This window comes from Megalobrama amblycephala, linkage group LG18 (genome assembly GCF_018812025.1).
Source record: "Megalobrama amblycephala isolate DHTTF-2021 linkage group LG18, ASM1881202v1, whole genome shotgun sequence".
Classification (NCBI taxonomy): Eukaryota; Metazoa; Chordata; class Actinopteri; order Cypriniformes; family Xenocyprididae; genus Megalobrama; species Megalobrama amblycephala.
Window position 1 is genome coordinate 28,330,159 of NC_063061.1, and position 27,725 is coordinate 28,357,883.

The 27,725-nt window shown below is 36.3% G+C and overlaps 1 protein-coding gene across 3 annotated transcripts in view; it reads right to left on the minus strand.

The window, feature by feature from the left end:
- rtknb (rhotekin b) overlaps window positions 1-27,725 on the minus strand; it is an 86,149-nt gene that overhangs the window by 31,980 nt on the left and 26,444 nt on the right. The window contains exons 11-13 of one of the 3 annotated variants that reach the window (XM_048165127.1): window positions 13,083-13,187; window positions 7,259-7,358; window positions 140-563 (exon numbers count right to left, since the gene is read on the minus strand). In XM_048165127.1, coding sequence (XP_048021084.1) covers window positions 557-563; window positions 7,259-7,358; window positions 13,083-13,187 — 212 coding nt within the window. In that variant the 3' untranslated portion in view covers window positions 140-556. Of the gene's footprint in view, window positions 1-139; window positions 564-7,258; window positions 7,359-10,345; window positions 10,679-13,082; window positions 13,188-27,725 lie in introns of those variants that run through there. The other 2 variants (XM_048165126.1, XM_048165128.1) reach the window with 2 other exon arrangements.

Sequence of the window (27,725 nt, forward strand, 5' to 3'; positions counted from 1 at the left end):
GGTTATATTAGCTGTGTGAACTTTGTTTATGCACTGTTTTATAGTCGAGAGCTTGGGGGGCAGGGAGTGTGCGATTTAAAGGGGCCGCGCGCTGAATCTGTGCATAGTTAATGATGCCCCAAAATAGGCAGTTAAAAAAATTAATTAAAAAAAAATCTATGGGGTATTTTGAGCTGAAACTTCACAGACACATTCAGGGGACACCTTAGACTTATATTACATCTTGTAAAAACTGGTTCTAGGGCACCTTTAATTAGATTAATTTATTTGGTAAGTTGTGAAGTGAGATAAAGTACAGTCATCTAATATTAGGGTTAATTCTGTGATCATAACAAACAGCTTTAAACCAATAAGTTATTTGGTTAAGAACTTGTGTGTGCATTATGAAACTGACAATAAATAGGTCTATAACATTACAAAAAAAAAAAAAAGAATTTTGGTTTTCTTAAAAAGGTGTTGCACACTAAAGCTTGCAAAGATTTTTGTGTGCTGTGCTGTGCTGTTTTGAGGTGTGTTGAGCTGTGCACAAAAACATCTTTAGTCTTGTTCCATCCTTTCAGTAACTGAAATAAAGAAGGAGAGAGAGAGAGGAGTGTGAAAAAACAAATTAATTTTATAAAAAAATTTGTTCTCCTTGTGATCTGGCAGCTATCATGTTCCGCGTTCTGGGGAAATCTGGAAATTTAGGTGACGTAATTAGGTGATCAACGCCTCTTCCACTCATCAGAAGTGAGCTGCAGGTCGCACTGGTCCAGACTTCCTGTTAGCCACCAGACCAAAATGTTTTCTTAGTACTTTGAGTATTTCTTTTGATTGTTTGTTTCAAGTTAAAAGAATTTCAACTCAATGTCAGTTCCAAAACAGTGGACCCAATCAGAAGAGCCTCTGTTTACAGTAGCAAGTTGGCATGACAACTGTTTTATTTGATGGCATCATAGTGGAGGAGGTGCTCATTATCTTATTTTCTTTTTTTTTCATGTCAAAACTCATACCTATCAATTCTGCTGTTTGCCTATTTCTTTTATTTCCGTTTTTGTCGTTATTGCATCACGTCTCAAAAGCGCATCTCGAGACCCTCGCGTTCTACGCTGGGTTTTTTTAAAAAACCATTCCCTGTCTACGAAACTGCCCCAATATGTCTTAAAACATTTTTTAAGAGTGCACTTATAATGGCATCTACCCAAAAATCTTTCATAATTGAAATTATGAAAGATTTTTGGGTAAATTAAATTCTCTGATAGAGGTTGACCGATATTGACCCCACCTACATTCTGAAAGGGTTACTTCACCCAAAAATGAAAATTCAGTCATTAATTACTCACCCTCATATCGTTCTTCACCTCTAAGACCTTCGTCCAACTTTGGAACACATATTAAGATATTTTTGATGAAATCTGATGGCTCAGTGAGGCCTCCATTGTCAAAAGTGTTAATATAAAAGAAAATATAGCATCCAATTAACAAAACAGATCTGCTAGTTATTGCTACATTCAAAAGTTTGGGGGAATATGTTTTTTTTTATGTTTTTGAAAGATGTCTCTGCAAAGTGCACACCAAGGATGCATTTATTTGATCAAAATACAGTGAAAACAGTAATATTGTTAAATATGAAAAGAACTGTTTTGTATTTTAATATATTTTAAATTAATTTTATTCCTGCGATTGCTGTGAATTTATTTATTCTTCACAATGTCCTTCAGAAATCATTCTAATATGTTGATTTGGTGCTCAAGAAATATTTATTGTCAATGTTATACACTCAAAAAAATGAACTTTCACTTTTGTTAGTTTCACTCAAACCACCCTTGTTCACATTACTTAAAAAACTCATGTAACTACATGAACGTAATTTAACTGCGTTGTTTCTACTAAAATTGAGTATTGTCAGCTTTACTTAGTAAGTGTTTGTTCAGTTAACTTAACATTGGTGTGTGAAATGCACACATTATTGTTGACATAACTAACTGTGCAGTGGATCCGTAGCTCCCAGCATGCTTTGCAAGGGACTGCATTAGGAGAGTAAATTTAGGGATTAAAGTGTTATTTTATGTGTTTTTCAGTAAAGGGAAAGATGTTGTTAGTTTATGTTAGTGTTTAATGTTCAGTTATATTGGACATTTAGAGTAGTTTCTGTAATGTTTTTGAATTTTGTGGTTACCATCATGCAGAAGAGTGTCGCCTGTGTTTAGGCTGTGAGCGCTCATATACGCATGTTTATAGGATGAAATTCCTGCTCTCAATTCAATTGAGTTTGTTCAATTAGATACTTTTTGAGTGCATTTTGGGGTGAGGGGCTGCATTCTGATATGTTGTATCCTATTTATTTAAATGATTATTAAAAAAATCAACATAACATTATTAAGTAAACTGCACATATAAATATTATGTAACAGTGACATTCAAATTATTTATATTTACTCAAAGAAATTTTGTCAGCTTTACTTGAATTCTTTTTGTTAAAACTAAATAGTTTTTTGTACAAATTACTCAATATTGTTGCGTGGAACCACTTGACACTTATTTTTTAAGTAAATCCAACAATTCATTTTTTTGAGTGTATACAGGTGTGATGATACTTCTTTTTTCAGGTTTCTTTGATGATTAGAAAGTTCAAAAGAAATACTTTTATTCCAGATAGACATCTTTTTACCATTATAAATGTCTTTACTGTCACTTTTGATCAAGTTAATCTTAAAATCGTACTGTCCCCAAACTTTTGAAATGTAGTGTACACAGAAACACTCACAAATAAAAACAAAAACATAATTCATAATGATTCCTTGCTCAGGAATGCTCAACATGAGGAACGACAAAAACCAGGGTCAGGTTTAATTAATCCATAACTTCCTTAAGCTACAGTATATGCAAATACAAACACAGCAACAGACTCAGGTCTTCCGGGTGACTTCAGACACATGTGTAGACATGTAGAAGCAGCCCACACACACCCACAAAAGCCCACACGCTTTCTTCCACTGGAATGTCACCCATCTGCACTGGCACATCTATACAGTACAGATGCAGCAGTACTTGCCTGAGATTTCACATTTCCCAATTCCTTCTCTGTCTAACCTCAAGTAAGAATGGGCCTATGGCCACAGACCTTAGGCACCGAGGCCAAAATCAAGTTGCGTTTCCACTGTTGGTCCGCTAGCTCCGCAGCGCTGATCTAAAACCCGCCCTTAAACACACCTCCCATGATCAAACGTCACACAACCCAACCTATTTCAGCGTGTAGACCATCACCTGACTACGATTAGCTCCGCCTTTCACCTCGACCACGCCTCAAGCCCCAGCTGGCCCGCTTTGGACCAAGGTTTTCGGCGGGCCGAAAAACCCGTGCCTTTGGCACAGAGGAAGCACCGAAGAGGCACGATCAAGCCCCGGAAGTGACAGTGGAAACGCGACCGGCCCTGGCACGCACTAGCACGCTCGCCTTTGGCCCGGCAGTGGTAACGCGGCTATTGAGTCCCATGTTAAAATGGCCAACTTAACAGCAGAAAAAAACATGTTTACAGCCTGGATCAAATTGTGGTTGTGGTCTATACAGCAAATTTTGCCCTTCATGACAATTCTGAGGGAGTGAATTTTTTTATAACTCGTCCGCTGCCATCTGTGAGCCGTCACTTTACCTCAGTTTATTCCAGCCGCTGAATTTGGCATCTCTTCCATGTTTATGCTTTTTTCTCAGGATTATTTTATACAATTATAAAATAATAATAGATACAATTATGAAATAATATGGCTTACTGCGTTAATGGTCGAGACAGATGTGCGTCTGTGTAGATGTGGTCGCATGCGGAAGATAAACAGATGGCAGCGGCCTCATTTTTAGGGCCCTATAATTTCCGCGATCACGGAATTGCGGACAGAATCGCGGAATCCATTCATAAAAATGGAATTTACTATATAACGCGGAATGTCACGGAATTTGTCAAATTTTTGATGAATGAATTAAAAGCAGGTCAGTACACTTAAATTAAATCGCGATATAGACTAGTGTCTGTGAATCTTAAACCGCAAAAAGACTATTTAAACATGAATCCTGCATGCCTGTGTGACTCTGAAATGAATGATGCGGAAGCGCAGTTCATTTACCTCACACCGCCTCACACACACTCGCGCGGGGGCGCACGCACGCTGAAGCACATGCGACGCTCGCTGTGTTTTCGTCCTCTGTCGCCTCACTATATGAACGCATGAATTAATCTCCAGAGCTGCTCTGAAAGTCACTTCATCAGCATTTAACCGCTTTGTTTGAGAAAACTACCGTCATAAACACAGAGAAACTCAAAGCTCTAGGCAAACCGTCAAAATAAAAGTTCGATTTAACTTGATAGAAACATATTAATGTTGTACAGTAGAATTTAGATAAATTAATTTAACAATAAATTATTAAAATATATTTTTAAACAATAATCTCAGTGTTTCTTCCATGTTTTAATTTTAACAGTAAAGCTCTGTTGTGCAGCACATTGTTTGACAAGTTTAATTTCATGATTAAAAGATAAATGAAATGGTATGCGTTCATTTGATTGCCAGAAAAATTAAAATACACAACAGAACTTCTGAAAAAAAAAATTCATAAAAATATATTTTCTAATTAATAAATATTGTTGTTTTTAAGAATTCAATTAATTAGACATGCTTTTTGATTATTAAAATGGAATTAAACCATTAAAATGGAATCCAGAAAACAGAATTTGGTAAAAATAAAATTTGAGGGGAAAGAATAAAACGTGTATCATAGGGCCCTAAAAAATTTTTTTTTTTTTTTGTTAAACTTTTATTAAATTGTTGGTAAATTGGACAAGATTCATTATTTCAATTAATTAGACATGCTTTTGATTACTAAAATTTAATTTAACCATTAAAATGGAGTCAAAAAATAAATAAAACAGAAAAAAAGGAATCCAGAAAAATTAAAACGGAAAAAACGGAATTTGGGAAAAAATAAAACGGATTTCATAGGGCCCTACATTTTTGTTAAAAAATGCTCTTCAGAAATCTACGGGTGACGTCACAGACACTACGTTCATATTTTTTTACAGTCTATGAGAACCGCCCTGAGCGAGTTCACAGCGAGATGTACACAGTCCGCCACTGCAGTAATGAAGGTGAGAGCACTTTATTACAGTTCATCTGAGTTGATTTACGGATATAAATTTTACCAGTTTATTAAGCACCAACCGAAAAGGCATAAGATCTTTACATTGGTTTACGGTTAGTTGTTTCTGTGTACTTCGCTGTGTATGTTGATGATAATGTAAGGGAGAGAGAGAGAGTTCATGGATAATATTTTAATGCACACACTGAAACGGCGCGTTTTTGCTCAACCCCAAAAAGTGGCAATTTTAACATGCTATAAAAAATGATCTGTGGGGTATTTTGAGCTAAAACTTCACATACACACTCTGGGAACATCAGAGACTTATTTTACATCTTGTAAAATGGGGCATAATAGGTCCCCTTTAAAGAGACTTTAACTTTAATCTCATTTAACACAATAATGACTTTAAATGATCTTTTGGGGGTAATTTCTCAGCCAAATTTGATATGCAATTAGATTAATTTATCAATTAAATGCTTAATTAAGCACTTGACAGCCCTAATAAAAACTAAAACCAACTAAAACTAAAACTGAAATAAAAATTAAACTTTAAACTCCCATTTAAAAAATTAAATAATTAAAAAAATTAAATGTCAAGAACAAATAACAAAATTACTAAACAATCAATAATTAACATGAAAACTAAAATATAAAAAAAATCAAAATATTAATAAAACTATAAAAAAAACTAAAATAACAGCTTCAAACTGCTAAAAAGATGATTCTTTTTCATTTTCATTTAAACTTCTGTACATTCTGAGTTCATTCTGACTCATAATTCTGAACCAGCTGTTTTTCATGTTTGTTTAATTTCTGCTGTTTTTGCTTTTCCTGCTCCGCATTGCGCTACAGCATGATGAGCTGCTGAATGATCTAAAGTAAAGCTAATAAATATAACATGCTGTGCATTTTTTTATAAAAAGTCTTCATTTTGAGGTTCATTTACATATGAACTACTGAAGTACGGCAAGTATATAAACACATATCCCCACTGGGTTTGTGTGTGATGTTGTGTCATTTTGATTCCTTTATTATCCAAGGAAGCATTGTACTAATCTTTATTCCTCTTGGATTAGACACAAGTGGGTTGTTTTTTTGTTTTTGTTTTTCATTCTGTGTTCGTTCTCATCTGACTTTCTGTTCATTTTGAGTTCATTCTCACCCATACTTCTGAACCAGATGTTTTTCATGTTCATTCAATTGCTGCAGTTTTTTCTCTTCCTGTTCCGCCTTGTGCTACAGCCCCTTCTGGGGCTTGGCCCCGTATCGCTGCTTGCAGCTATATTTATTATTATTATTATTAATTTTATCATCATCATCATGAATATGATTAAATCATTTAATCTCTGCAGTTCTCTGCTTCAAGATTGCACACAATCTCAACCGTTCACTAGTGACTATCATGAGCTGTGACGTCAAAGTCACCAGACAGGGGAAAAAAAAAAAGATTCCCTCCAAATTATCAAAAGAAACATTCCCAACATGTAGCTAACGTGACCATGCCAACTATACAAACTGACCCACTGTCCCAAACATACTGTACTTTCCTTTCTTCTCAATGCCAACAAACACCTTACAGTTTGCAGCGTACATGTGCTTTAGTAAAACATAGCTCACTTGTTAATATATCATGTATGTTAATAGGTACATAGCCTAAGACATACTTGTTTGTTCCCAGCTGTCCCATTAAGTATGAGGATATTTAAACTCATAAAACATCACTCATCACTATGTCTATAAACATGAGAGTAAATGAGAGTTCGGCATGTGTGACAGTGACACCACACCTACATGTTTATGACAAGTTTGAACATGATTAAATGTGTTATCAAACCTTTATTATGCTTTCACTGAAATTATAATGAAAAAGTCTTTCAATGCAAAGGTTATTCAATTAAGATGACTTTGCAGATACGGAAGCCACTCCCGGGCATTAAAATTAACATGGATGCCAAAAACTTATTCAGGTGTCACAGGCACATCGTGTACAATCACAATGGATGCTTCATCTGATTTGAGGGCATTCATTACCTAGTAAATGCTGTTCTACAACACACATGCCTTTAGAGTGCACATGAAGGCATTATATGGGCATTGTTTCTGTGTGTGTTTACGTGCTTGTGTGCAAGTTGTCTGAATCTTTATCACCTGTCATTATAATAGGTAGACAGCAGGCTTTGGATCTCGGAAGAAACCGGTCTGTTCAGGGGTATCAGATGATTTCTGCTCTGGGTGGATGACGGCGTGACTGTATTTAAAAAAAAAAAAAAAAAAAAAAGTAGACAAAGAACACATTTAAGAAACCACATAGTTAGCAACCTTGCAAATATGTCACCACGGTTGTTTTTTTTAATCACAGTTTTAATGGATTTTTGGGTGAACTAACCCTATAATATTAATTAATCTCATGGTATTATTTAATTGTAATTGCATGTTAAATGCATTCATGCCACCTCTGAGCTGCAATAAACAGTCTGTAAATAGATCTAAATATCAGCTCAGATGCAAGTTCTGGAAAAAAAAATATTTTTAATAAACTGATTAAATAATATATTTCTTTCCAAAACTACTTTTTGTAATGTCTATTTGAGACTTTTCTTAACACAATAATGACTTTAAATTTTCTTTTGGGTTAGTTTTTAATTTTGTGTTAATTTGATGTGCTATTAGATGAATTAATCGGCAAATCATGTAATCAATTAAATAAAAAAATTAAGCGCTTGACAGTCCTAATAAAAAATAAAACCAACTAAAACTAAAATTGAAATAAAATGAATTAAACCTAAATAATTTATAAGTTCCATTTTTTTTAAATGGAACGATATTACGAAAATTGTTCATAAAATATTAAAATTATTATTATTTTATTTTTGTAAAAAAAAAAAACTAAAAAAAATACCCTTAAAGGATAAAATATAGTGGATTTCAACAGCTACCAAAACTGAAACCGCAATTTGGACCTTCAATCTGTTGGTAGCCGTTGAAATCCACTATATGGAGAAAAATCCTGGAATGTTTTCCTCAAAAACCTTAATTTCTTTTCGACTGACGAAAGAAAGACATGGACTTATCCAATTATCAGGAAAAGTTTATTTAAAAGTGGACTAATCCTTTAACCTGCAAGACATTTTGCTGCTGAGAACCACATTTTGGCAAAGATGGCAAAGCCTTCGGTGCAGAGACTGAAGCTTGATGATCAATGGACTTTCCTGCAGGTTAGCTGTTCCAAAGTATACATCCAAATCTACTTAAGCTTGGTTCAGGGATCAGTTGTAGAATGTTCTTGAGTAGCCCATACAGTCTTCAAATCTTATTGAAAATGTTTGGTGGAATTTGTAGAAAGCAGTGCTAACATGGAAACCAAACACTATCAGTGATCTGGAAGCTTTTTTAAGCCAGGAATGAGCCAAGATTGCAGTAGAGAGGTGACAAGCTTCTAACCACTTACAGGCAGTGTTTATTAGAGGTTATAAAGAATAAAAGACTCAATTTTGTCAAAACAAAATTTGACTTTTGGGGGTTGAATAATTTTAAAGCCAGTTTGATTTTTTTTTTCATTTTTCAACTTAACATTCTCGAAATCACTTAAATGTGCTTTAATAAACTTTGCATAATAGAATAAAATAAAATTTTGTTCTCAGCAGCAAAATCTTGCAGGTTAAGGGGGTTGAATAATTTTGTACAATTGTGTGTAATGTATACAACTGTGTATATATATATATATATATATATATATAATATTATATATAAGTAATGGCATTAAGTATTACTATGTTTACTGTGACAGCTCTAATTATTAATATTTTATAATTTAAAGTCACCATGAAATCAAAATGGACAATTCTTATTTTATGGAATATTGCAGTGTTTATTTTAAACAAAGTATCCATGCACGTTTTTGCCCTCGTAATCCTTAAAGGTCCCGTTCTTCGTGGTTTTTTGAAGCTTTGATTGTGTTTATAGTGTGCAATATAACATGTGTTCATGTTTCGCGTGTAAAAAAACACAGTATTTTTCACATAATTTACTTATCTGTATACCGCTGTTTCCACTGTCATAAAAACGGGCTGATGACTTCCTTGTTCTATGAAATCCCTCCTTCAGAAATACGTAACGAGTTCTGATTGTGCCAGCGGTTCCTGTGTTGTGATTCGACAGCAGCTTAGCGCTCCTTGCCCGGAAAGGTCACGCCTCTTACCATAACGGGGAGATGCATGCGCTCAGTGTTATCGTAAACATGTCTTTAATTTTACCTTATCAATTTGAGCCGGAATCAGACCCGGAGAACATAGATGAAGAGGATCGAGTAGAACCTGTGCAAACACGTCTTTTACAGGATGTGTCACAATGGTAAGCTGTTTATTTACAGTAGGTAACATAGGCCTAAACATAGAACAATGATTCGCGTGGCTGCAGCTAAACCAGCATGTGGTTAAACAGTAAACAACAGATATAATCAACAAATAATTTAAACTGATCATAACAAACACCAACAATCGATGGTGTCCGGTTGAATTACTACACTTTTTAAAAGTTTTGGTCGGATAAGTTTTAATTGCCATCTAGTTAACAAAGCTAAACAGCGTTGCCCTTTGTGTGATAAGTTACAGAAACTGTTAAACGCACCAACGTAAATAATAAAATGCACTTACCGGTTGTGGTCCACAAACAACGCCTTCTCCAGACAAAGAGGGAACTGCTCCATCTTTCAAAAATAATCTTTGTGCGAATCCGGCATTAAACTGACTGAGATTGAGGAAGCTGTCCTCAGTAAAATGTGCTGCACATAGTTTAACATGTGGATTATAATTTTCGGGAACCGAGTTAAACATAAATTGTAACCACTGATTTCTAAGTACAGCGTCCCTGGGAAGGCCAAACAAAGGTGATTGGACTGCGGGATGAAAATAACAGCGTTTCGACGACATGGCGACAAACACACTTTACAAACGCAACTCTTGCTCTTCTCCGTGGGAGCGCAACAAGACCACGCCCCTTTTTTTGTGTATTCCTGTGGGCGGAGGTTAGTCAACGTCAGTTTTAGTGACGTCATTAAAGAAGGAAGTAGAGGGATGTAGTCCAAACAGGCCGTTCGTTGTAGGCTATTTCTGTTAAATAAAATATCTCGCTTGGCATTGAACTTTGAGCTTTAAAATTTTACAGATTTTATTTATACTCTAACAACAACATTACACACTAACTAAAGTTGGAAACATGGGATCACGAAGAATGGGACCTTTAATCAAAATAACTTCCCTCCTGTCTTCTGTGATGACGTGTTTACTTGCGCAAGGACAGGACAACCTGTCACTCACATGAGATCGATCAACAGCAAACCACAAAGATCCAATGATCCAATCAATTCCTGATAGCCAAAATCAAATTCCACCCTATATTTTTCGAGAAGCTGTTTCAGCAGGGAAGACTATTACAACTTCTATTTAATGCAGACTTTAAATACCTTCAAATGTACACTTATTGTATGCATATTTAGCATACTGTGAGTGTATTAAAGGGATAGTACATCAATAACTCACTTGATGTCGTTCCAAACCAAATTTCTTTCGTCTGTAGAATCAAACAAAAGAAGATATTTTGAAAATGTTTGTTTTTTGCCCATACAATGAATGGCAATAGTGTCCAAAGTCATTTAGACTCAAACTTTCTTTAAAATATCTTGTTTTGTGTTTTGCACAAGAAAGAAAGTCACATGGGTGTCACATGGGCACTAACATGGGCAAACACAATATTGACTTTTTTTTAAATAGTTGTGCATTTGGGCTTTTTTAATCTGTCAACATATGATCCACACACATATTTTTTCCACTTTGTCTCTCTAGGCTCTTTTTGTTCTGCTATGATCTTCACAAAACAACAGTCTAAATATGCTACATACATACATACATAGACATATTGCATCATGTTTCACTGTCTGTATAAACCTCACAAGCAATAAGAAATGAATAGCCTGACGGCATGTCTGGCTTCGCTCTTGGTTCAGCTGTTGGTCAACTTACACCTCTGAAAAGGATCTCCACCCTACAGGGTGGGGCGATTGTTACAATTGTGCACTATAGTTAGATCAGTATCATAACATGTCTGCTAAATTCAAAAGAAAGTCAGTATATGTATTTTCCGGACATGGGTGATGTATAACAGAAAAATCGATCAAAAATGTGCAGCCGCATATTTTGATTAGTATTACCATGTAAAGAAAAAAAAGGGTAACAATTTGGATTCACATTTAGAGTAATAGTTAAGCCTTCAAAATTATTAAATAACATTAATGGAAGAAAGGGAATTAAGTAGTGAAAGTTAAATTTCATGGAATCAACACATCTCAAAAAAGTTGGGACAAGGCCATGTTTACCACTGTGTGGCATCCCCTCTTCTTTTTATAACAGTCTGTAAACGTCTGAGGACTGAGGAGGCAAGTTGCTCAAGTTTAGGAATAGGAATGTTGTCTCATTCTTGTCTAGTACAGGCTTCTAGTTGCTCAACTGTCTTAGGTCTTTGTCGCATCTTCCTCTTTATGCTGCGCCAAATGTTTTCTATGGGTGAAAGATCTGGACTGCAGGCTGGCCATTTCAGTACCCGGATCCTTCTTCTACGCAGCCGTGATGTTGTAATTGATGTAGTATGTGGTCTGGCATTGTCATGTTGGAAAATGCAAGGTCTTCCCTGAAAGAGACGACGTCTGGATGGGAGCATAGGTTGTTCTAGAACTTGGATATACCTTTCAGCATTGATGGTGCCTTTCCAGATGTGTAAGCTGCCCATGCCACACGCACTCATGCAACCCCATACCATCAGAGATGCAGGCTTCTGAACTGAGCGCTGATAACAACTTGGGTTGTCCTTGTCCTCTTTAGTCCGGATGACATGGCATCCCAGTTTTCCAAAAAGAACATCAAATTTTGATTCGTCTGACCACAGAACAGTTTTCCACTTTGCCACAGTCCATTTTAAATGAGCCTTGGCCCAGAGAAAACGCCTGCGCTTCTGGATCATGTTTAGATATGGCTTCTTTTTTGACCTATAGAGTTTTAGCCGGCAACGGCGAATGGCACGGTGGATTGTGTTCACCAACGTTTTCTGGAAGTACTCCTGAGCCCATGTTGTGATTTCCATTACAGTAGCATTCCTGTATGTGATGCAGTGCCGTCTAAGGGCATCACGGGCATCCAGTATGGTTTTCCGGCCTTGACCCTTACACACAGAGATTGTTCCAGATTCTCTGAATCTTTGGATGATATTATGCACTGTAGATGATGATAACTTCAAACTCTTTGCACTTTTTCTCTGATAAACTCCTTTCTGATATTGCTCCACTATTTTTCGCCGCAGCATTGGGGGAATTGGTGATCCTCTGCCTATCTTGACTTCTGAGAGACACTGCCACTCTGAGAGGCTCTTTTTATACCCAATCATGTTGCCAATTGACCTAATAAGTTGCAAATTGGTCCTCCAGCTGTTCCTTATATGTACATTTATATGTACATTCCGGCCTCTTATTGCTACCTGTCCCAACTTTTCTGGATTGTGTAGCTCTCATGAAATCCAAAATGAGTCAATATTTGGCATGACATTTCAAAATGTCTCACTTTCAACATTTGATATGTTATCTATATTCTATTGTGAATAAAATATAAGTTTATGAGATTTGTAAATTCTCTTTCCTTTGCATTCCTTTTTTATTCAATTTGTACAGTGTCCCAACTTTTTTGGAATCGGGTTTGTATTTAGTACAAGTTTTAATATATTACAACATTTTCCATGATTTATAGCGGTTGTACCAAATGACCTGATGTTTTGGGACATGCGTATGAGGAAGTGAAAACATGAATTTTTCAATGGGTGTGGATGGATGGATGGATGGATGGATGGACAATGTCTTAGAATGGTAGACAATAAAACACTTGCACAAACGTGTCTCACTTATTGACTTCCCACATTCCCACAATGCTCTTACCCATTTCATGATACAGGGACCCTTGTTTTGATGTCACTGCCACAGTTTTCTTTGCAGACGGTTCCTCAATCTTCATGAGCTCATCACAGCACTGTTTCCACTGACCTACATAGAAAAGTACAGGTTCTTAGTTGTTTTGTTTGAGTGCATAATTTTAACCCTTTCGCACATAAGTTTTAAATATTCTGGCTGACCCCCCAGCGTGAGTTTTTTGAAGCGACCGTTATTTAGAACGTATCGCTTTATGGTTTCCATGGTGACGCGTCATTGCTTGTTATGTGACACACCGCAGCACTGTATGAATCATAATCTGCTTTCATTTAATTTTTCCTTTGTTATTCAAAATATTCACAAATTTGTTGACTACAGCATGAAATATCTAATATTCCGATTGACAAATATGTGCAAGTGGATGTGTACTGCAGTTTAAACACCTTTATAACGATCATGTTAGTTGAGCCATATGCGCGATGGGCGCCGCCATGTTAGTTTGCGCGGCACAGAGATCTGTTGGATTTACAACCCGTGAATTTATCCACTTCTCCCGAAATACATGAAAGTAAGTGAGTCGGTGAACTGGGGAAGAATAGAGTAAGCTTTAAAGTTACTTTCACAATGTGTATCTGATATGAATAAAACGTGTTTGTCGTCTAATTATAATGGAAAGGGTTGTTATTTCCGCTTCTATAGACATCATTGTGTATTTTACAAACTCTAAATATATTGTTTTGTTAGTACTCGTGTGTATTTAAATGTCTGAAATCTACAATAAACATTATTTGGTTGAAAACAGTGCATATATGTAATATATGAAAAGCGCTGCGCGTGTCAGTCTCTGGTTTAGCGCCAGCCAAAGCGCGCACGCACATTTGAATTTGGCAGTTGATCACGCGATGCACTGAATGTTCTAATCACACCGGTGTGATCGTACGCTCCTGGGGCCAGACAAGACTGATCACACCGGTGTGATCGTACGTGTTAAAGGGTTAAACACCTGAGGATTAACTGTAAACAAAGGTTTCAGTGTAGACCCACCTGTTAACATTTAGAGGATGTAGGCCATAAAAACATAATTCTTGCATGCCTATAAATACCTAAAACAGCAAGGATGCTTTTTTGAGAGGTGTACGTGCTCATGTCTACATTTTTGCGCAAGATATGTATTGAATTTCAAGACTCCGGGAACATGGTATTTTAAACTTCTAAGAACATCAGAACAACCCATCTCAGTTCCATTTCTCGTTACTTTACACCAAACAGACTGCATGCTTTACAAGCCATAAGCCATAAAACAAGGATATAAAACTGGGCAAAAAACAAAGCTGACAGTACTTCTTCTGACAAACAATAATAATCCCCTGACATCACTGCGGAGAAACCAAAGCCAACCGCAACCGGACTGATCATCTGTTTCAATGTATGTGTCCTTATCTTTTCAAAACCTGGCAGTTGTGTTAACGTCTATTCTACAATCAGAGATAAAGGAATTATGCAAAAAATGCAATGTACTCTATCCAGTTTCCTAAACAAACAATTATTATATTCAAACCACACACACACACACACACACACACACACACACACACACACACTGCTGCTAAATTTGGTTATCAGTGCACTTTTTAGTGCCTAATCCTGTTCTGTAGACACACAGTTCAGTAATTTACGAGAGTGACAACCACATTCTTTAACCAAATAATGAAAAATATAGGTTGTGACAACCGAATTTCAGTGTATATAAAACTGAACTGAACAACTACTTGTTAAAGATGTACAACGAGAGAAATCATTGATGACAGGCGTGATGTATATCTGATGTAAGCATTGATGACAGAAGATAGAAACATATCTGATGCACGTTACACAGAGATGTATCTTTCAGCTGTAGGTGCCTGACTTGTATTGTCAGATCTTACAAGAAAAAATCGGAACAAGTACAATCAAAAACAAATAAATGGAAATGCTTTATGCTGAAAATAAGATTTAATAACTTTAACTCACCTTAATAACTCCTTAAACAAGATGGCTGTTTACACAACACCGTTTTCAATTAAAAACGAGGGTTTATGCCATTTATTTACATGACTACGCCATTATGGGGGCCTGAAAATGCAAACATTTGACAAAGGGTTTTAAAGTTTTTGAATAATCAGCCATTAGTTATCATCTCTGTGTAAACAAAAAAATCAAAATCAGTGACAGCATACACAAGTTAAATGTGTATGCTTTTCATCACATTGACTTCCACTCATTTGCATGCAAATGTGTCAGACCGGAACCGCAACCACTTGTGAAAAGTTTCATATTTCACTATGTTCCAAAATGAACTCAAACCAGCAAATTTGCATCAAATGAAGACATGAGACCAGTAGAAGATTGATTCGTCACGGCACTACAAAAACAATCCTCGTCCATACTGGCATTTCCACTGCATTTCAGAAAAGATATCCGTCCACACTACACAACCGAACCGTAGCAAAAGTTCTGCATTTTAAAATGAAAACGAACTACAGTAGGTTTCACTTCCGCATTTAAATGCGGTTGTCACTCCTGAAACTAGTGTGTAAATGGTCATAGTGTGTAAAATATTCAAAAACATTAACACCAAATCTGTTTTTGCTTATGCAACAGGTAACGCAATGTGATTTTAGAGCCATCTCTACTTTCTTATTTAAAGGAAAAAAAATCACTGTTTTTAAATTAATCATACACAATACCTTTGATTAAAAATAAAGATTAAGAGAAATTTGCCTTGAAAACGAAAGCAGGTGGTGTTAATACAGCATAAAAGTAAGTCTTCTCAAACCTTCCTTTTTCTACCAACTGTCAAACCAGAACAAAGAAAGTGTTGTCCTCTGTTTCCTTGATTCTGTGATAAATCTATGTATTGATTAAGTTTTGAAATACGGGTCAAACTGAGATGATGCCAGATCAGATAATAAACAAAAACTGTAAAAAAAAAAAAAAAAAAACTTTTTTGTTATTTTTTAAAAGAATGTAAAAAGAATGCAAAAATGCAACAGTAAAAAACTGGTAATTGCTTAACCTTACCATAGACAGTGAAAAAAAAAAAAAAAAAAAAAAAAAAAAAAAAAAAAAAATATATATATATATATATATATATATATATATATATATATATATATATATATATATATATATATATATATATATATATATATATAAAGTCAGAACTGTGAGTTAAAAAGTCACAATTACTTTTTTATTTTTCTTCTGTGGCACAAAACAAGCTTGCATAGCAACCACAGCAGGCAGTTTTTTAACTGGATTTTTGTACTGTATGAGCATATGTGTGCTTGTGTTTTGGACAACGAACAGTTCATGCTCTATATGCTACAAAGTGTGTTAAGTATGCAAGCACTGTTAGTCACGAATAACAGTAATGCCTTTTCGAAAAGTACAGAACTTAGTGTCAAAGATTTCAATGATGCATTTAAAAACAAAGATCTGCTGGTTGTTTTGCACAATATTATATTTACTTTTATATTAGGGAACACTGTTTCCTTGTACAACGAGAGAAATCATTGATGACAGGTGTGATGTATATCTCTGATGTATATCTGATGTAAGCATTGATGACAGAAGATAGAAACATATCTGATGCACGTTACACGGAGATGTATCTTTCAGCTGTAGGTGCCTGACTTGTATTGTCAGATCTTACAAGCAAAAATCGGAACAAGTACAATCAAAAACAAATAAATGGAAATGCTTTATGCTGAAAATAAGATTTAATAACTTTAACTCACTTTAATAACCCCTTAAACAAGATGGCTGTTTACACGACACCGTTTTCAATCAAAAACAAGGGTTTATGCCATTTATTTACATGACTACACCATTATGGGGGCCTGAAAATGCAAACATTTGACAAAGGGTTTTAAAGTTTTTGAATAATCAGCCATTAGTTATCATCTCTGTGTAAACAACAAAACCAAAATCAGTGACAGCATACACAAGTTAAATGTGCGGTTACACTGCACTTTTCATCACATTGACTTCCACTCATTTGCATGCAAATGTGTCAGACCGGAACCGCAACCACTTTTGAATAGTTTCATATTTCGCTACGTTCCAAAATTCAAGTTTGGTGAACTCTAACCAGTGAATTTGCATCAAGTGAAGACATGCGACCAGTAGAAGATTGATTCGTCACGGCACTACAAAAACAATCCTTGTCCATACTGGCATTTCCACTGCATTTCAGAAAAGATAAAATACAGATAATATACAAAAAGTGTAAAAATAAAAATAAATATTTGTTATTTTTTAAAAGAATGCAAAAATGCGATAGTAAAAAAACTGGTAATTGCTTAACCTTACCATAAACAGTGAAAAATATATAAATATATAATAAACTAAAATATTGTAAATATAGCTGCAAGCAGCGATGGCGGGCCCAAGCTCGATTGCACAGCCAACCCAGAGGCTTCAGGGCAACTGTGCACAGTGGGCAATATGCATTTAAAACCTCCCTGAACTATCGTTTGTGCAACAGTGCTATGCTCCAAAAGCATGCTTTCATTAAATTTCAATATGTGTGGTATAAAAAATAAAATTATAAAATTAATAAATAGAGCCAAATCACAGAACCTGCAAAGACGATTTTAATATCAGTCTCAGGTAAAAGTACGGTACATGTTTACATTTTTCTGCTCACTTATGCAAGTTTATTTTAAACAGCCACTTTTATAAAATCAAGTGAAATTTACTTAAATAGTGATTTTTAATTAATTTGAATTAAATCAATAATTAATTTAAAGACATGCGTTGTACGTGATGTTTGCAAACATAGCACATGACTTTCTATTACACCCATGTCCAGAAAACACACACTCTCCTTTGTAAAAACAAAACAAAGATTTAAGTCTTGTATGAATCAGAACATGAAATCACAGGTGTAGGTAATAATAATTGTAACTCAAATGACATTTGAAATGTAGTCCTGTCCAAATAGTGATATAATGTCATGGTTCAATTTCAAATGAGTGTGAAGTTATCATTTGCAGTTCAATATTTTCTAAGTTCATCAAAAATACACACACACACACACACAGGTTTGTATTGCTGTCTTAGTGAGGACATTGCATAGACTTCCATTGTTTTTAAATCGGGTCAATGATATTTTCTATTACCTAACCCAACCCCTACTCCTAAAGGCCCCGGTATACTTCAAACGAAGTTTTTTTTCGTTCTTCGTTTAGGAGTAAAACGGCGTTAAAAATGCGTGACCAGCGATATACTGTAAACGAACATCTGACGCCACCCACACTGCTGAGATCGATGTTTAGATGAATATGTAAATATGTGTCGTGCACTTTCTTCTCAGTAAAAAAATAAACACAACAAAATGAGAAAACATCAAGCATTTATCATAGAAAGCATAAGAAAAGCATCTGATCATAACAGCATGGGAATGTTAGCACGAGCTCTGCAAAGTAGCACTCCAGTCACGTCACGTCTTCATATAGCACTTTATTCAATAGATTGCTTAAAATCAAACAGCTTTACAGTACCAAACATGAAAAACAGTGTTAGTGCCTCATTTTTTTTACAAGCACAACTTCATTTTGTACTATAAAGCGGCTATCCAGTGTGTTCATGTTTTCACCCGCGGAGATCTTACCTCGATGAACTCAAACACACAAAATGAGTCAAGGACGCGTCCCACATGAGTGAAGGCGGAGCCTGAGCGCACACTTCCTATTACGTTATCGTCACTGACCAATGGTAGTACGGAGGTGTTTTGCAGCTGGAGCGAACTTTTCCTGAAAATTTGCTTTGGCAAGCCGTTTCGAACTTCCACAAAGAACACAAAACAAACTTCGTTTTGGCCTGATTTTGTTCGAAATTATGCACATCAGTTCGTTCTTCAATTTCGTTTGAAGTATACCGGGCCTTAAACTTACCCATCACAGAAACATGTAACCATCACTAGATTTAAAGAAAAACTAATAAAAATTTTGGCTGATTTATAAGCCTTTTAAAATAGCGAGGACCAGTCAAATGTCCTCGCTAGTGGGTTGTGAAAGTATTCTACAAAATAAGTCAGGACATTTGGTCCTCACAAGTATAGTCAAAACAAGTACAGAGAGTGACACAGACAGAGACCACCCCCCCCCCCACCACACACACACACACACACATATACACACACACTCACGCACAGACAGAAAGAGTCAGACTGAGGGAGTGAGGGTTGAGGAGGGAGTGAGGGGGGGGGGGGCACAGAGAGAGGGAGAGAGAGTGTGAAAAAATCCACATTCAAACCAAAATATCGGACTTCCTGTTGGTCAGAGCTAATGACTGTAAATTAGAAAGTTGTCCGGCTTAATAACAATGTGTGTACCGACTTTGGTGACTGTAGGTTAACTAACCCCCCACTTTTTTCAAAAGGTGGCGCTATAGTGGCCTTCCTTCCTGCCCATTTCTGAGGCTTTGCCCATGTCTACTGGATGACAATCCTGACATATGAGTTGAGTTTCATGCAATTTTAAGCATATAAACTTCCTGTTGGTCAGAGCTAATGACTGTAAATTAGAAAGTTGTCTGTCTTAATAACAATGTGTGTACCGAGTTTGGTGACTGTAGGTTAACTAACCACCCACTTTTTTCAAAAGGTGGCGCTATAGTGGCCTTCCTTCCTGCCCATTTCTGAGGCTTTGCCCATGTCTACTGGATGACAATCCTGACATATGAGTTGAATTTCATGCAATTTTAAGCATGCTAAGTGTCTCAAACCCATCCAAAACAAATATTGAAGTTTGATCTGTTGCTATGGCAACAGTGTTTGAAAAATATTAAAAATCTTTTTACATGTCTTCATTCGTTATGTCTTGACATTATTCTATTGAAGTTTGAAGCAAATTGGGTAAAAATTTGAGGGTGATCTTAAAGCATTTTGAAAGTAACACACTTCCTGCTGCCAGTTGATGGCGCTATAACTTTAGCAGAATACACAGCATAGTTTCATAAACATCAATCAATGTATGCAGACATTATAACACATAACAAATTTGTTGCCTCGCCACGGCCAAACCGTTAGAGATATCAAAAATCCGCTCACAATTTTACATCCTCAGTGTCTTGCCTTCATTTTGACAGAGTTTTGTGGTGATCGGATTAATCGCCTAGGAGGAGTATATCAAATTCCAGAGCATGCGTTTTTCAAACAACCCATAATAGTGGACTTCCTGTTGAGCTGGCGTATAACTTAGAGCATGAAAGTTGTTTGGCCTGATGAGGTCTATATGAGTACAGAGTTTCATACAAACACGTGCAAGCGTGTTTGATATATATTGACCAAGTTTACAGACACCATTCAAGGGGGCGCTGTCGAGCCCCCCTGCCACGCCCAGGTCCCATCCTTTGTGGCATCCTAATGGCCGCAGATTCCAATGTGTGTGCCAATTTTCAAGAGTTTTTGAGCATGTTAAGGCCCCCACAAAAAGCCCCGGATGATGGAAAAAAAATAATTCTCCTTAGAAAAACAAAAGGGCCCTGTGCCAATATCGTCTTGATCATTGCCTGTATCCTGACTACGATTCTGCCTGTCCCTTGCTGTTCCTGTTTGTTCCCGTTTGACCCTGCCTTTACGACCACGCTTACTTTTAATAAAGCTTTGCGAATGGATCCCTGCCTGAATCCAGCTTCAATACAATGACAATGTACTCACAAAAAATATATTAAATATTTTTTACGAGTCATCTTATAACGTAGAGTGAAGTCAGAATTGTGAGTTAAAAAGTCACAATTACTATATATATATATATATATATATATATATATAGTCAGAATTGTGAGTTAAAAAGTCACAATTACTTTTTAATTTTTCTTCTGTGGCACAAAACAAGCTTGCATAGCAACCACAGCAGGCAGTTTTTTAACTAGATTTTTGTACTGTATGAGCATATGTGTGCTTGTGTTTTGGACAACGAACAGTTCATGCTCTATATGCTACAAAGTGTATGCAAGCACTGTTAGTCACGCATAACAGTAATGCGTTTCAAAAAGTACGGAACTTGTCAAAGATTTCAATGATGCATTTAAAAACAGAAAGATCTGCTGGTTGTTTTGCACAATATTATATTTACATTTTATTAGGGAACACCGTTTCCTTGTAATGCTTAAAGGTGCTAAAGAGGATGTTTTGTTTTATACATTTTTGCAATATTACTTGAAACTGTCTTTACTAACTGATAAAAGACTATTTATTAGGTGCACTGAAAGGAATAATATTAATATACATCATCTGTGCACGAGGTAGGGCCTTAAAAACATCAGCCAATCGTTTACGCGATCATCGTTTACGTGAGTCCGACATAATGAATCCACTAACACAACACAGCGAATGCCGGTGGTAAACACTCGTGTTCCAATACTCGTGCACGAGTTTTGGGAGCCGTTCCCTCGAAATTCTTACGCATGTGCTCATTTCAAAAACTCACTAACAGTCTTTAGTTTCTCAGTCGACGAAAAGATCCTCTTTAGCACCTTTAACATGAACACCTCCTTGTACAATTTTGTTATTTCAGTAATGTTCCATTAAAACTTGTTTTACCACATGATAAATTATCTCCATAGATCACCCATTTTAACACGTCCACCCACATCTATGGGTTTCTCTTTTGTTCAAGAATGATATTTGGTTTCCAAGAAGCCAAAAACTGTTGAGTGAAGAGTCAATAGTTCGTCCACAGTTGGCCAACTGGCAATAGTTTGTATTTTTCCAAATGCAGCATTACTGAAATCTATGTGGGCGAAATGGTATTTGAAATCAAAAGGAAATTTCAAAAGTGAATCTCTAAGGGTGTTAAATTCACTTGATTCCATCCAATACAACAGCAACAATCTGAAAATTTGACTTTTACAGTACTTTATATAAATAATTCCACTAAATAATTAATTGTGATGAACTATATTTGAAAATGGACAAGCTTAATTGCAAAATAGTGTGCTATGAAATGATTTAATTGATTGACAACATTTATAATATAATACCTTTAATACTTTATCTGATTTTGTAATATAACACTCCCAATTCTTGATCACTTGTTGTTTGTATTGCACTCTTTGTTGTATTTCAAGTGTCCTATATTCTCAGGAATGTAGGCAATGCTGTGCTGAACAAGTATATCATTGTTCCTTGTCTTGCCTATGATACTGGGTAAGGTTTCTTATGAATGCAGTTTAAAAAATTACACATTCTATTTCACAAAAATTGCTTTCAGATCAAATTGACAACCAACGAATAATGAATAAACAGATTTTTGTGAACCAAGTAAGTTAATCCTGTTTATATTATTTGAAAATGGACAAGCTTAATTGCAAAATGGTGTGCTATGAAATTATTTAATTGATTGACAACATTTATAATATAATACCTTTAATACTTTATCTGATTTTGTGATATAACACTCCCAATTCTTGATCACTTGTTGTTTGTATTGCACTCTTTGTTGTATTTCAAGTGTCCTATATTCTCAGGAATATAGGCAATGCTGTGCTGAACAAGTATATCATTGTTCCTTGTCTTGCCTATGATACTGGGTAAGGTTTCTTATGAATGCAGTTTAAAAAATTACTCATTCTAATTCACATAAATTGCTTTCAGATCAAATTGACAACCAACGAATAATGCATAAACAGAGTTTTGTGAACCAAGTAAGTTAATACTGTTTATATTATTTAATAAATCACAATTAACTACATGTCAAGTACTGTAACTCTCATTAGAGTATTAGTAGACTGTTAGATTAGGGTTAGGATTTAGGGATCAGTAAATAGAAAAACATGCAGTTACACAGTTACTTATAGCCAGTAGAACGTCTGTTGGTGGAGCATCAAAATAAAGTTTTAGAAGATATTAAGCAAACAGTCAACTAATACTCTAATGAGAGGTAGTCGACATGAAACTTACCAATTCACAAAATTAACGGAATGCATAGCTGACATAAAAAAATTGGATGACCAGTCATTTCTTACTACTAAATTCAGAAAAAACAGAGATTCTAATTTTTGGACCAAAAACTTCATGTAATAACCTAGAATATGTGGCTTGATGGCTGCTCTGTTAAGTCTTCGTCGTCAGTTAGGAACCTGAGTGTGCTCTTAGATACCAATCTTTCATTTGAAAGCCATGTTTCTAGCATCTGTAAAACCGCATTCTTCCATCTTAAAAATATATCTAAACTACGACATATGCTCTCAATGAAAAATGCACAACAGTTAGTTCATGTGTTCATGACCTCAAGGCTAGATTACTGTAATGCTCTACATGGTGGTTGTTCTAATCGCCTCTTAAACAAACTACAGCTGGTCCAAAACGCAGAAGCTAGAGTTCTTACTAGAACCAGGAAGTATTAGCCCGGTTCTGTCAACACTGCACTGGCTTGCTATTAAACAACATATAGATTTTAAAATCTTGCTACCCCGCTAGAAATTTTACATTCTCAGAACGTCCCCACTGGTGTTAAGGACATTGTCTAGTAACGTTCCCAGAACGTTCAGAGACGGTCACGACGTGGAGTTCTTTTAAGGGTTGGGGGATGTTATTTGGCGGACCTTCACAGAACATTCAGGACATTCTCTGAACATTTAGGGAACCATATATTTTTGTTGGAAATGTTCTCAGAACGTCCCTGCTGCCCTTCATTCCCAGAACGTCCTGAATGTTCCCTGAAGGTCCACCAAATAACATCCCCCAACCCTTAAAAGAACTCCACATCATGACCGTCTCTGAACGTACTGGGAACGTTTCTAGACAACATCCTTAACACCAGTGGGGACGCTCTAAGAATGTTCTGGGAATGTAAAATTTCTAGCGGGGTAACCTGTCACCTGGTAACATTCCCAGTATGTACAGAGACGGTCACGATGTGGAGTTGTTTTAAGGTTTGGGGAATGTTATTTGGTGGAACTTCAGGGAACATTCAGGACATTCTGGGAATGTTTAGGGGACTATTACTATAGGACTACTTACTATATTCCGTCCTCTTTATAACGTTCTCGCGCGACCATAAATCCAAAATAGAACGTCCCCGTAAACTCATATCGGGAACGTTATGTGGGAACGTTCTGTTAATGTCCCAAATGTCCTCTTTGTAACATTCTTTTTTGACCATAAAATAAACCAAATTGGAATGTCCCCCTAGAGTCATATAATGAACCTTAAACTGCAGCACTTTACCAAAAGAGGATGTTTTAGGAACGTCCCGAACGTTCTGTAAAGGTTAGGAATTTTCGTCACCTTTAGAGAACTTTTTAGAGAACGTTGCACAAGGTCCTGAGGTCCTGTACTTACTTATAAAGCACTAAATGGTTTAGCTCCAGTACCTGAGCGAGCTCTTAATGCATTATAGTCCTTCAAGTGTATAGCAATCTCAGAATTCAGGCCAGTTGATAATACCTAGAATATCAAATCAACTGCAAGCGGTATAGATCCTTTTCCTATTTAGCACCTAAACTTTGGAACAGTCTTCCTATCACTGTTCGGATAGCAGACACACTCTGTCAGTTTAAATCTAGACTAAAAACACATCTGTTTAAACTTGGATACACATAACACATTATCTACTTCTATAATTCAAATCATGTAAATTGTTAGGCTGCATAGATTAGGTGAGCCGGAACCGGGAACACTTCCCATAACACCTGATGTTACTCGCTACACCGCTACAAGAAGAATGGCGTCTACGCTAATATTAGTCTCACTCTGTTTATCCCGAGGTTTGCCGCAGCCTGCCAGATCCAGCTCGTATCCAGATGAGATGAAGGACCTGCATCTAGACACGATGATAACGCAGCCCTGACGTTTCAACTAAACTATCCCTTGCGAAGGGCCATTTCCCTTTCCTTTCCCTATGTATAGATAAAACGTTATCAAAATTATTCCAGTTCACATAGATCCGCTGACACAACTAATTTTTTATTATGCAGACCAGACAAGTAATTTGGCAAATATCACTTTAAAAAAAAAAAAAAAAAAAAAGACCAAGCTTTTGCGCGCACACACACACTCAAACACGCAAACCTATAGACTAAACATGTAAATGAACGGCAAGAATGCATTAAAGGTATTCGGTTTTCAGTAGGAAAGGTGTCATTTAAGCGGCCCCTAAAGTAATAATTAACAATTTTTACAACAGAAGTGATTCAATCAAAAACCAACTTTAGAATTTAGGAATTTTCCTATTATCACTGTGAAGCTGCTTTGAGACAATATTTATTGTGAAAAGCGCTATATAAATGAAGATGACTTGACTTGACATGTAGTTGCAAATTTACTTATAGTTAGTAGAATGTCTAAAGTGGACCATCGAAATCATGTGTTACGAACATTTTAATTAAATGCACAGCCGAAACTATTGGGGAAAACAGCAAAGAGAGAAAAAAGCCATAGCAACACATAAAGCAATCAGCAAAGTAAACACCCCCCACAAAACGAAACTCTATGAGCTGGAACATTCTCTCAGGTTGACGTCACCTACAGAAACAATGCTGCTTATAAATCAGGCATTGTTGAAATATTTTGAAGACAATATGTGTCAATAGAATTGGGTGATTGTCAAAGTCCACATAGTTGAGTGACACCTAATTTTAGTAGCCACTGGGACACTATAATCCACAATGTTCAGTAAGATTCCTTGTCAAGTTTAAAACCCACACACTATTTTGACAAAGGGAATTCATCTTCATGTTCATCTGAGGCTTAATAACAGATAAAAGATTTTAACAGGGGAGATGACAGGACAAGTCACACTAACAAAACTAACAAGATGTTTTGTAACAACTAGCTTTGCATCAAGTAACAACAACTAGAACAAATCCATTCAAACACATTATTGAATGGAGAGTTCAGCCAATAATAAATTCTAATGTTATTTGCCTAATGTTATCTCATACTATTATTTTTTCAGTAAAACACAAAAGGACAAATTTAGAAGATGTTTTTATTTTTTTCATACAATGGAAGTTTAAAGTAACCGCCGCTTTTAAAGGGTTTAAGTTCACCCAAAAATGAAAATTCTGTCATTTATTACTCACTAGGGGTGTAACGATACGCTCAGGTCACGATACGGTATGTATCTCGATACAGAGTTCACGATACGATACGTATCACGATATTTTGAACAAAATGAAACTGAAATTCAAACAAGATTTATTAAAAAAACATGAACAAATTTCAATAATTTTCCTTGTTGTACATACAAGATCACATTTCAATAAAATAAATAAATATAAAATTTTAATAAAAACCTTCTGTATTCAAATTAACAGTTGAATAGGGCTGTCTGTCACTGAAAAAAAAATGTTAAATTTAACACGAACTTAGAATTATGAATAGGGGCCGTTCACATATCGCGTCTAAAAACGCGTGGAAGGCGTGGCTGCACCGCTTCTCCTTCTTTCCAAAGCGCTTGCGCTCCTGTGGCGTCGGTCGTTGCTATGCAACCATGAACTGAGCTCTCCAAGAGGATCAGGATGTTTCTGCAAAGGATAAATGATTTCTAGCCCTTGCATTAGTTTTACTACGAGGTATATTGATGGAGATAAGATATAAAAACCACCATGAACAGCTATGATCAGCTATGATCAGCTGTTCGGCTGAGCTTTTGATGTTTTGTTACGGAAAGGCCATAGCTGATCGGTTGATTCTTGTCACACGACCTGCGGTGCGCTTGCGGCATTCTGAGAAGTTGAGAATTGCATGCGCGTCGCGACCGCGTTGATCCCATTATGAGCGCGCCTGCCGCCCGGCTACATTTGAAAATAATAACTGACTTGCACGCGGAAAAGACGCAATATGTGAACGGCCCCTAACTTAAAGCAAAGCATCGGAAGCGTCTTTTGCTTTTCTGTGAGCACAGCTGTTGCTGTGCACTGCGGTGAAAGAAAGCCACGACTTTTCTCACGCGACCATGCAAGAGACTGACATGAGAAACGTTTAAACCTGCTTGCAAGATTCAATGTGTGCCCGCGAAACACTTACTGAACTAGAGAGCTGATTGAGACACGCCATCTACGATAAATCGTTACACCCCTAATACTTATAGTAATTTAAAAATGTGGTAGCATTGGATCTGGACAGGAAGGATAACTCTGGGAGTTGGAAGGGGTGTGTCGCGATTCTGCCTTCTCACATCGCGATACAGGTTCGTGGACCTGCGTATCGCGATTTCGGTTTCATATCGCATATCGTTACAGCCCTATTACTCACCCTAATGCCGTTCCACACCCATAAGACCTTCATTCATCCTCGGAACACGAATTAAGATATTTTTCATAAAATCCGATGGTTTAGTGAGGCCTGCATTGCCAGCCAGACAATTAACACTTTCAGTGGCCAAAAAGGTACTAAAAACAGTTAATGTGACTACAGTGGTTCAACTTTAATGTTATGAAGCGACAAGAATATTTTTTGTGCGCCAAAAAACAAAATAATGACTTCATTCAAAAATGGGGCGATTTCAAAACATTGCTTCATAAAGCTTCGAATCTTTTTAAATCTTTTGTTTCGAATCAGTGGTTTGGAGCGTGTATCAACCTGCCAAAGTCATGCCCCCCAGTGGTGAACCATTGAAATTTCAAAACACTTATGATGTAACGAAGCCTCGTTTACTG